This window comes from Mobula birostris, chromosome 7, assembly GCF_030028105.1.
Source record: "Mobula birostris isolate sMobBir1 chromosome 7, sMobBir1.hap1, whole genome shotgun sequence".
NCBI lineage: Eukaryota > Metazoa > Chordata > Chondrichthyes > Myliobatiformes > Myliobatidae > Mobula > Mobula birostris.
Window position 1 is genome coordinate 139669238 of NC_092376.1, and position 12610 is coordinate 139681847.

At 37.7% G+C, this 12610-nt stretch overlaps 1 protein-coding gene across 1 annotated transcript in view; it reads left to right on the forward strand.

Annotated features, from left to right (window-relative positions):
- Positions 1 to 12610, forward strand: part of psd2 (pleckstrin and Sec7 domain containing 2) — a 99346-nt gene that overhangs the window by 20930 nt on the left and 65806 nt on the right. Inside the window, exon 4 of the mRNA XM_072264607.1 lies at positions 465 to 523. Within this exon, the coding sequence (XP_072120708.1) occupies positions 465 to 523 (59 nt within the window). The remainder of the gene's footprint in view (positions 1 to 464; positions 524 to 12610) is intronic.

The following is a 12610-nucleotide window of genomic DNA, read 5'->3' on the forward strand; positions in this document are numbered from 1 at the left end:
AATGTTGCTTGACCTGCTGAGTTCCACCAGTAGATTGTTTGTTGCTTCAGATTCCAGCACCTGCCTTCTCTTCTGTCTCCAGTAACTCACTTGTTCTGTCCTCGTCCTCATTAGCACATCCAGAAACTCTGGACATTTATCAGCCACATTTTATCCATCGATTCTATTTTGAATAATAGGTCTAATTTTATAAGGGTTGAAATGGCTTTGCAATTTCCTTTCTTTAATGTGACTGCATCTTTTAAACCTGACATTTAGTCCATTAACTTTATGCTTGTTTCACTGAAATCTTTTGTGCCAATGAAACATGATTGTATAACTTATTTCACCTGTAAAGCTGCAGAAGTTTGTTTCCAACCAAAGCTTTTGAGTACTTCTGACATTCCTATCTGATCTCAATTCTTTTTTTCAGAGAAAGCTTAGGTTAGAAACCCACGATGAAAATGTTTTTTTTCCTTTTTCAGATGGAGTCCACACACTAACCTGTGCACTAATGCTTTTGAACACTGACCTGCATGGTCATGTAAGTATTTTATGGATATGATATTTACCCTTTAAGAAGAATAACTTGATAGTAAAAGTTCTGAAGGTGGTAAATCAAATGCATTAACCATTTATGCGCTGTTTGGATTCTAATTATTTTCATTCACAATTACTCCTTGATTATTAAATGCAACCTCAGAACAACAATCAGCATATTTTTACAGCTAAATGTTGATGTGTCTTTTTAAGTTAGATTTTCTAGATGAGAAAAAAAAAGACTACCATACAGGTGCTTCCTCTCTCGTATGCAAAGCCGCAGATATATGAGAGCCCACAACTATTCAAGCAGAGCAAGTTCGTAACTGAACTGAATCCCAAAAATACAGGAAGATGAGGAAAATTGGGAAGTATAGTACCTACTTTATAGATTCCATAGAATCTTGTTACATTTATTCATGAGGTCTGAGACACAGCAGGAAGTGGCTTGGACACAGCCTTGGCAACAAGATTGTGCATGCATATCTAATCACTGTATGCAGAGATGGCAGATTAAATCACATTGAAACACTGATGGAATTGCAGCACCATTATTTCTGAAACCCACATTCCGGCCTGTACCCTGTTTAACCTTGTATAACTGAACAAGCATTAAAATAAAATTAGGAATTTCCCACAACTCTCACCAGTATTAGCTATGAAAAGGGCATATTCAAATTATTGGCTTACAGGTCCTCTCTTAGTTGTGTTTTTTTTTCAGGTTGCTGCTGTACTATGTATGTATGTAGTCGTATATAGTTGTATGTGTATTAGAGATTTCCTGGCACTTGGCTTAAGTATGAATGGGCTACCAGGAACGTTTGACCCATTTAAGCTTACATTAATGGTGATTGTTAAAGTTATTCAGAAGTAAGTTGTTTTTAGATGTGGCAGGTCTCATAGGTATTTCTTTGGAAGCTGTACGCCTTTAATAATCAAGAGACTAGTCAAATTTAGCTGTGATGCCAAAGGAAGCAGACTGGCTCTTGATAGGAAGATGTATGCATTGGTTTTTTTTTTGGAAGATACTCATTTCACCTCACCTTCAGCAAATACCTCAAACATCTTTACTCCACTAAAATCTAATAATGGTGCTTGCCAGAATTACAACCTCAGTGAGAGACTATGAATCTTCACTTTGAAGCATTTGGCATTTAAACAGCAACTCATAAATGAGGCTAGCTATTAAGGTTTTCTATGTAAAGAGAGACATCTTCACCTTATTTGGACTTCCTGAGAAGAGGCGGCCAGGGAATAATTACAGATTTCCTCATGAAACTATGTACCGTTGACTGCATAAACAACATGAAGTTTACCATTTTCCTTGAAGTGATCAAGTTGTTCTTGCCGTAGTCATGATTACTTCATTCTGAGGTGTCCTCTTTGCTGACTGCATCTGACCATCACAGCACATCAGATGCTGAGAGAAGAGATCTAGCCATATGTGGCATAGCTCATAACTATGATCAGTACCCAGATGTATTTACAACAGGAATGCACTGAATAAAACAACACTTTCCTCACCTGGAATGGTCAGAAGGAGCTTCAAAGTCCCAAACTGAATGAGTATCAGGGTTGGTGCTAGTTTGCAAACCATAGAACTACAAATTCTGGAAAATACTGGAAACTCTCAGCAGATCAGTCAACATCTACAGAGGGAAGAACCTTCATAAAAACTGGACATTGAGAATGCAAGTTAATTCTGTTTTGCGGAGCGGTGGCTTGGGAAGGGCTGCTGGAAACAGACAAGACAAAGATAATAACTGATAGGATGAGGCCAGGAGTTTTGATGGTTATGGTGCCATCTGGATAATGGACTAATGAGGGCAGTTAAAGAGAAAATGAACAAAAGAACATGCCAACGCTTGGAAATGCAGAGTAGATCTTTAGATTATGAGAACACTCAGTCCTCTTTTATTGTCATTTAGAAGTGCATACATGCATTAAGAAATGATACAATGTTCCTCCAGAGTGATATCACAGAAAACAGGACAAACCAAAGACTGACACTGACAGAACCACATAATTATAACATATAGTTACAGCAGTGCAAAACAATACCATAATTTGATAAAGAACAGACCATGGGCACAGTAAAAAAACAAGTCTCAAGTCCCGATCGACTCCCAAGTCCCCGATAGCAGGTGGCAAAAGGGAGAAACTCCCTGCCATAAACCTCCAATGGTTCTATTCAAAAGGTTCAAAGGAACATCTAAACAAGCCTGATGCATTTTGGAAACAAGTCCTGTGGACTGATGAAGTTAAAATAGAACTTTTTGGCCACAATGAGCAAAGGTATGTTTGGAGAAAAAAGGGTGCAGAATTTCATGAAAAGAACATCTCTCCAACTGCTAAGCACAGGGGTGGTTCGATCATGCTTTGGGCTTGTGTTGCAGCCAGTGGCACGGGGAAAATTTACTGGTAGAGGGAAGAATGAATTCAATTAAATACCAGCAAATTCTGGAAGCAAACATCACACAGTCTGTAAAAAAGCCGAAGATGAAAAGAGGATGGTTCCTACAACAGGATAATGAACCTAAACACACCTCAAACTCCACAATGGACTACCTCAAGAGGTACAAGCTGAAGGTTTTGCCATGGCCCTCACAGTCCCCTGACCTTAAACATCATTGAGAATCTGTGGATAGACCTCAAAAGAGCAGTGCATGCAAGACGGCCCAAGAATCTCACAGAACTAGAAGCCTTTTGCAAGGAAGAATGGGCAAAAATCCCCCAAACAAGAATTGAAAGACTCTTAGCTGGCTATAGAAAGCGTTTTCAAGCTGTGATACTTGCCAAAGGGGGTGTTACTAAGTACTGCCATGCAGGGCGCCCAAACTTTTGCTTCAGGCCCTTTTCCTTTTTTGTTATTTTGAAACTGTAAAAGATGGAAATCAGAAAGTTTTCTTGCTTAAAATATTAAAGAAATGTGTCATCTTTAACTTTATGCCTTTTGGAAATCAGTTCATCTTTTACTCGCTTAGCTATTCACAGTAACAGAAATTTTGACTGGGATGCCCAAACTTTTGCATGCCACTGTATATACAATGATGAGGGAACTGCCCAGAGTGCATGCGAGTGGCTGTGCCCCTCGGTAAAAGGCTCAAAGAATTGAGATCAGGGGTGCAAAGTAAAGGGAAGAGTAATATGAGTGATGTGATATATTAAAAAATACACAGCATGTGGTTGAAATCTGCAGTGTACAGCCTGGAGATGCAGTGGAGGCAGATTCTATAATGTCCTTATATATAACATACATGATAATGAAGAAAATGTTTTAAGATGACATAGAAAGGGCCAAATGGGGAACTGATGAGTTTCACTGCTACTGAGGCACATAGGCAAGGTAGGTTGAATGGCTTCCTTTGTACAGTGTAACCATCTGATGATTCTGTAAGAAATTTGTACTTCAGACTGCACCATATTGCCTGGGCTTGCAGCAATCTTGATAGGTAGCAGCAAGGATCTGAGGAACAATTACACAGCAAATCTCTTGCAAGCTTCCCAATGCTCCAAGAATTTGATGATATTCATCCACCATTCTTCTGTAGTCTAACAGAAGTCATCTAACCACATCTGAACTGCTGTATAACTTCACACTCCAACAAGCTGATTCTTATATTATACATTCTTCCAGTGTCATTGTCTGACCACATACAAAAACTTAAGCAGATAACAAAATAGGGTCAATGTTTACATCTGAGTTCAAAATTTGAAAAGTACCTCCGACACTCCAGAGCAAACTATCCAAATTTGTCAAAACTGCCCTTATAGCTAATGCTTTCTAATCCAGGCTATATCTAGTGATCCTGTACAAAGCCTTCACATTTTTCCTGTAATGTGGGGACCAGAACTGTACACAGTACTCCAAAAAATATCACGGAAGATACCAAAAGTTTTTTTCACACCTACAGTACTGTGCAAATGCCTTAGGCACACATATGTAGAGAGAAAGAGCAAGTTTGTAGATCTGGTAGGTGCAAAGGTTGTTGGGGATGGTGAGGGTGGAGTGGTGCAGGAGGGGTATGGAACAGGTGGCAGAGAAGGAGTGCCAGGGGAAGGGTGTGGTTCCAGTGCAGACACACCCAGCCCTGAGACACCAGGCCAGGTAATTTGATTTCAAACAATTGGTTTATTGATCATTACAGAATGTCTCTTTCGTGCTTCCGGCTCTGTCCCCTCTCCCTGCCCCTTCCCACTCTCAGTCTACAACAGAGACCCATATTGGAATCAGATCTATCATCCCTCACATATGACATGAAATTAGCTATTTTTTTCTGGCAGTAGTACAGTGCAATACAAAACATTACTACAGTACTGTGTAGCTACGATATATATATGTGCCTAAGACTTTTGCACAGTACTGTATAAAGGGTAAAAGAGGGGTGAGAGTGGATATTGGACCTCTGGAAAATGACACTGCAGAGGTGGTAATGGGAAACAAAGAAATGGTGAACCAACTTTATAAGTATTTTGCATCAGTCTTCACTGTGGAAGAGACTAGCAGTATGCTAGAAAATTCAAGAGTATCAGGGCAGAAGTGAGTGTAGTTATTATTACTAAGGAAAAGGTGCTTTGGAAGCTGAAAGATCTGAAGGTACGGTACATAAGTCACCTGGACCAGATGGACAACACCCCACTGTTCTGAAAGAGGCAGCTGAAGAGATTGTGGTGGCATTAGTAATGATCTTTCAAGAATCATTAGATTCTGGCCTGATTCCTGGAGGACTCTAAAATTACAAATGTCACTCCACTCTTCAAGAAGGGAGGGAGGCAGAAGAAGGAAAATTATAGGCCAATTAACCTAACTTCAGAGGTTGGGAAGATGTTGGAGTCCATTACAAAGGATGAGGTTTCAGGGTACTTGGAGGCACATGATAAATTAGGCCAAAATCAGCGTGGTTTCCGTATGTGGAAATCTTGCCTAACAAATCTTACAGAATTCTTTGAGGAAATAACAGGGAGGATAGGCAAAGGATGATGTTTACTTGGATTTTCAGAAGGTTTTTACAAAGTGTCACACATGAGGTTGCTAATAATGATAAGAGCCCATGGTATCATAGGAAAGGTAATAGCATGAATAGAACATTGGTTGACTGGCGGGAGGCAAAGAGTTGGAATAAAGGGGTCTTGCCGGTGACAAGTGGTGTTGTGCAGGGCTCAGTAGTGGGACCGCTTCTTTTCATGTCATCTGTCAATAATTTGGATAATGGAATTGACGGCTTTGTGGCCAAGTTTGCAGATGAAACAAAGATAGATGGAGGGGCAGATAGAGTTGAGGAATCGGGGGATCTGCAGAAGGACTTGGACGGATTGGGAGAGTGGGCAAAGGAGTGGCAGACGAAATACAATGCAGGGAAGTGTATGGTCATGCACTTTGTTAGAAGGAATAAAGGCATGGGGAGAAAACGGAGAAAATTGAAAAATCCGAGGTGCAGAGGGACGTGGGAGTCCTTGTGCAGGATCCCCTAAACATTAACTTGCAGACTGAGTCAGTGGTAAGGAAGGCAAATGCAATGTTAGCATTCATTTCTAGAGGACTAGAATATAAGAGCAACGATATGCTGCTGAGGCTTTACAATGCATTGGTCAGACTACACAGAGTATTGAGAGCTGTATTGGGCCCCTCACCTAAGAAAAGATGTGCTGGCATTGGAGAGGGTCCAGAGGAGGTTCACGAGAATGATTCCAGAAATGAAATGGTTGATGTATGAGGAGTGTTTGATGCCTCTGGGTCTGTATTTGCAAGCATTTAGAAGACTGAGGGAGGATCTCCTTGAAAACTATTGAATATTGAACGACCTAGACAGAGTGGATGTGGAGAAGATATATGTGAGTCTATGGCCAGAGGGCACAGCCTCAGAACAGAGGGACATCCATTTAGAACAGAGATAAGAAGGAATTTCTGCAGTTAGAAGGTGGTGAATCTGTGGAATTCATTGCCACTGACGGCTGTGGAGGCCAAGGCACTGATAATTTTTAAAACAAAGGTTGATAGGCTCTTGGTTAGTCAGAGCATCAAAGGTTACGAGGAGAAGGCAAGAGAGTGGGGTTGAAAGGGTTAATAAATCAGCCATGATGGAGTGGCAGAGCAGACACGATGGGTCAACTGGCCTAATTCTGCTCCGCCTTCCAATGGTCTTATATCCTGCTGTATCCTTTGACAACCTCCTTACTGTCGACAACTCCTCCAATTTTTGTGTTATGTGAAAACTTAATAATCAGCTCACCTACCTTCCCATTCAAACCAGAAACACAACAGATTCTCATCATGAAGTTAGAAGTGGGGATGATTGCACTTGATTGCACAATTTTTATTTCTACCTATTTTTCCTCATCAAGTAAAAAGATCTCTAGCTGCATTCAGCAACACCTGGGCACATTCACTGACATATGCTCAACTCTTCATCTCACAACCTACCTCTTTATGGCCTTGCACCTTATTGTCTGCCTGCACTGGACTTTCTCTGTGACGGGAACACTTTATTCTGCATTCTGCCATTCTTTTCCCTCTTAAGTATATTTTTAACTTGCCTGTTGTAATGAAATGATCTGTATGGCTGGCATGTAACACAAGGTTTTTCACTGTACCTTGGTACATGTATTAATAAACTAACTCAATTCAATAACTTCATCCGTACATGCTTAACCACGTCTCTTTCTATATTAATTCAACAGCTTTATCAAGTCTATACCTTAGAATCACCATTAACAAGAAACTGAACTAAGTATTCTGCATAAATGCAGTCAATTCTGGAGCAGGAGAAAGGCTGACTATCCTATAGCAAGGGCCTCACTTTTGATTGCTCAAATTCTTTAGAATCTGAAATTCACAGATCAGGAGCACGATGGAATACACATTATCTGATGGGATTGTGCTCATCGCTGAGGTGGTGGGCTGGAGGGCCTGGCCTGTCGTGTACTTTGTAATCATTGAGCTCGTTCCTGCAATGTAGCAATATTGAATTCATCATCCTAGCATTGAACTTTGCTGCTGTTTGTATATTTGAGCATGTGTTTGGAGAATATCTAGTTTACCACCACAAATACTCAGCTTCCTTCCTTTCCATCAAGTTGTCCAGTGCATTGTTTTTGACCCTTCTTAATAGTCTCATGATAACAAGAAATTGGAGAGAGGAAATAAACCGTATGACTCCTCAGGCATGCTCCACCATTCAAAAAGCTCATGACTAATCTAATAAATTCCTGTCCGGTTCTGGTGAAGGGTCTCGGCTAAAAATATTGACTTGTTTATTCCCCGACATAGGTGATGCCTGACTTGCTGAGATCCTGCTGCATTTTGTGTGTGTTGCTCAAGATTTCCAGCATCTCCAGACTCTCTTGTGCTAATGACTAATCTAATATTTGGCAACTTCATTTCCCATCCTGCTCCCTTCAACTTTGATGATCTCACATTGACAATGGAACAAAAACTTTTCTAAAGAATACAAGTAAATTTCTTAAATTGTCAAATATTCAAGAAATGCAGTGATGATGAAGAAATCCTGGTACTTAGTGAAAAGCAAGTTAGATAATTAGAAATAAAGAGAGAGAAAGCTTATTACAAACTGGGATCAGTAATAGACTGTTGGGATAAGCTGGTATTTTAATGAATAAATAAAATAATACAGTAATAATGGGTAAAATGATCAAACAGAATATTGTTAGCAGAAGATGAACTAGCACAAGTGATGCTTTTTGTTGTAATCTTTTGTACAACTCATGTACAAACACTTGCATTGTGACTTTTATTTTGTAACTAATCAAGTGACACCTATAATTCAGAACTCTTGATACACTCTAGTAATTTTTTACAACTGATGTTGGTTGTGAAGACAGGACCACGGTAGAACTGTAGATATTGAAGGGACTAGGATGGAAATTTGAAGTGTCGTGAGCACAGTCATACAAAACTGGACAGCAACTGCATATTTTCGATCAAACAGAAAATTAGCAGCTATTCAGTAGATAAGTTAGAAGTTAGGTAGCAACATCTGAACTTTCATATTGTATGGGTGAGAGTGAAGAAAATGAAATGAAGCTGGGCATTTTACTGAGGGGAAACTTTTCAAAGTAAACTTAAATATCCAGAGCAAATAATATAAACTAATTAAGCAGCTCATAGACCAGTTGGTTAGAGAACTAAACCTAAAAACAATGAAGAAACTTAATCTGTGCAAATAAATTACGTGGATACACATCTTGAATGAGTTTGTGATAACAAAAAGGTAGATTTTTAAAAATATTGGAATCACAAAGAGATGCAGGAATTTGCCATGGCAAAAATAGCAAAAAGAACTTTTTCCTGAGAATGGTGGAGCATGTAATTTAATTATGAGGCAAAACATATTCATTTTAATGGAGAAGATGCCAATAACATATATCGTGACAGAAATGCAATTAACACCAGAAACTTTAAATAGCACTTTGAAATAACTTGTAACTTTCAGTTTCCAGACAATAACTAAATAAAATATTAGAAACCTTAGTCATTACAGTCAAGTATGTTATAATACACTGGTTGAGATTGGCCTGCGACACTGCAATCTTGCTTGAAAATATGGGAAAGTGTAATTAAAATAATCTTAGGAGTAAAGGAGATAAAATGTGAAGAAACATTGGAGAATATGAATATTGAAAGTAAGGGTAATGTGATGGTGGATTTAATTATATATGATATATAGTTAAAGTGAACTAAGAATATTAGTTTAAGATTTGTTGTATCATTAGCTCCAAAGGACATCCATTTAAATTTGCTTCTTCGTTACATTAAATGTATTTCTTTTAATGAATGATTAACGTTTGAAATAAACTCCCCCTTAATAGAATGGTTAACGTCTATTACGTGAATTCAGAATGCACTCAAAGTAATAAATGTGAATACCGGTACCAAAAGTCCTGAAATCATTTGAGTGTGCCTCATGTTTTTCTGCCCTTAATTATTAATTCCAGGCAAAAGGGAAAGGTTGTACTGTTAGACACTTTGCCTTGTTTTTCCTAATTTATTTTCATTGCAATAAGAACTAAATTCCCTCAACACTTCCACTAGAGTTGGTAACCTCCACTTGAGGACATTCCACCAGCTGCATGTTTGGTACTAACCTTTTCATTTGCTTTTGTTTCCTTTCTGATTTCCTGCCTGGGCCTGGATCCCATATTTGGTGTATTTACCCCTCTCAGGTGGTAAGTGTAGTTCTGCTTAGTGCATGATCTTTGAAGTTAATGCAGTCTTCCATCACTCTCCATCTCATGAACATTCATCTTCTAAATTTCATCCCATTTAATTTGATTGAAAATGTAAAAGAAGTCTCCTAACCTATCTCAAAGTAGCTTGATAGTAAATGCATTTTTATTAATTAACAGCATAATTGAGTTTTCGTTCTGGCCATTGGTTTGGAAATGCAAGCTTAAGTCAACCACACGGGCATTCAGAGACCTATGCAGGCTAATTACATCGACTCTGATTTAACTCAGCAGTGTTGAAGAGCTAGTGCACAGAGGAATAGTAAATAAGTAACTAAAAATGGAGCGTAAGTAAGGCTTGGTAATGTTAGATGTGTTAAAGGCAAAATGGGAATTTTAATATTAACATTTCTGGTATTAAGAGTCATATTAATATTGAATATTGTAGAATGATCTCAAACATAATTAAAGATACTTTGAAAATACCTTTAGTTAAATGTTAAATGTTTAGTTAGTTAAATTTCTAAAGGATCACCATTACTTCAGTCATTTATGATTGCTTCTTATATGCAGAAAATTTTGATAGTAATAACTGTTACCTTTATGCAAGTCTTTTGCTTGCACAATTGAGATGTTTACTGGAGATTGTTGGAACATCTCGATCTGTGCGAATGCACTTGGTCTCATACTTGATCCATGAGTTATAGAAATATTTGTGATATATTGGCAGAAATGTTTTTAAAAATTATTTGTCATTGTATGTTTTGTATACCATTCCCACTTAAATAGCCATAAAATATTTAACATTTCAATACATGTGTAGATAAGTTGATTTTTCTTGTTTCATTCCCACTATTATTCATTGTCATTCCTTTGCATGGTATATTCTAACTGGCATTCATTAATTTTCTTCTGAGTGCAATAATATAAATTAAATTTTTATACATATTTTAATTAACTGTCTTTGTAGAAGATATTTCTTTCTCCAATTCTTTAAATGTAAGTTAAAAAACTTAAATGTCACATGCTGACATTTGCTTTCAATATTTTTTCTGTTATCTTCTGTAGCCCTCCATTTTCCTTGTTTCTTCACTGGAAATTTATCCAGTGTCACATAAAATTCCTGGCTGTAAGGTTGAGGATTGACCCTTGAAAAAGTTTATTTTATATATTTATTGCAATTATTTACTAGTGGGGAAAATAGCAAACATTCTGATGAGATGTGAGTGTGTTCTGTTACTTTGTCATGCTTAATGATGACAATAAGTCATGAGGCAAGTCCAGAGGGTTATTTCATCCTAACTGCATTAACTTTATAGCTCTAAAAATTTATGTAATTGGGATATTTACATCTGTTGGAAGATGGTATTTTATGAATTTTATAATTGTCCCCTCCAATTTTCTTAATATATCTGTATATCACCAATATCTATGCAGAATGAAGAAATATATTATCATTTAACATTCTTTGTAATTATTGATTGTTTATGCAGAAGGTCTGAAATATTATAATGATAGGGATTCAATATTTAGGGGGACAGGCAGGTGTTTCTTAAGTTGTCAACTCTCTCTGATGGTACATTGCCCCCCTGATGATAGAATCACAAACAATTTCAAAAATTTTAATGTAAGGATGGTGAATGGCTGGAAATGTTGGCAGAAAAGAAGGATTATGTGCTGGAGGTAAACTTTAAGGGAAGTGTAAAGTGGATCTTGCACAGTAGTAATCTCTAGTTTTCTCTAGTTTTCTCCAGTCCTCACTAGTGAAAATAGGAAATGAGATTTCACTGAAGAAATGCTGTGCGATAGAGGGATTTGAGTCTCGTGCTATGTAGTGTGTTACACTGTCCCACAAGCTAATCTTTATTTAAAGAAAGTAATCTTTGCCATATTCCATGAGTTCACAGTGAGTCCAGTTATTCATAAGTGTCCAAGATATTCTCCACCTTGGCATTCTGATCTGGAATTACTTGATTTTTTTCAACAGTTGTATTTAATAGTGTATTTCTTTTTATCTTTCCTTTTATTGTTCTTTAAGATGATCCTGATTTCAACATTCAATACAATACAGTCCATACTTCTAGAATTCATGGAAACACTAATGAATTTATTTTCATTAGTAATCTTACTTACTTAAACTACTTCTTAACAAAAGCTGCTGCATTTTCAATATACAGCTTTAGCATGTTCCGAATCAAACAATACATAATCATGTCTACTCTGCACAAAGTCTGGAATATACAGTGTCTATAAAAAGTGTTCACCCCCCTTGGAAGTTTTCATGTTTTATTGTTATACAACATTGGATCATAGTGGATGTAATCTGGCTTTTGTGACACTGATAAACAGAAAATGATTCATTCATGTCAAAGTGAAAACAGATCTCTACAAAATGATCTAAATTAATTACAAATATAAAATACAAAATAATTGATTGTATAAGTATTCACCCCCTTCAAGTCAGTATTTAATAGATGCACCTTTGGCAGCAGTTACAGCCTTGAGTCTGGATAGTTCTCTGTCAGCTTTGCACATCTGGACACTGTAATTTATCTCCATTTTTCTTTACAAAACTGCTCAAGCACAGTAAGGATAGCAGGGGAAAGTGTGACAGCACTTTTCAAGTCCAGCGACAAATTCTCCATTGGATTGAGGTCTGAGCTCTAAATGGGCCACCTCAGGATGTTAACTTTGTTGTTTTTAAGCCATTCCTGTGCAGCTTTGGCTTGATGCTTGGGGTCATAGTTTTTCTGGAAAACAAATCTTCTCCCAAGTCACAGTTCTCTTGCAGACTGCATCAGGTTTTCCTCCAGTATTTCCCTGTACTTTGCTGCATTCATTTTATCCTCTACCTTCAAAAGCCTACCAGGGCCTGCTGCAGTGAAGCATCCCCACAACATGATGCAGT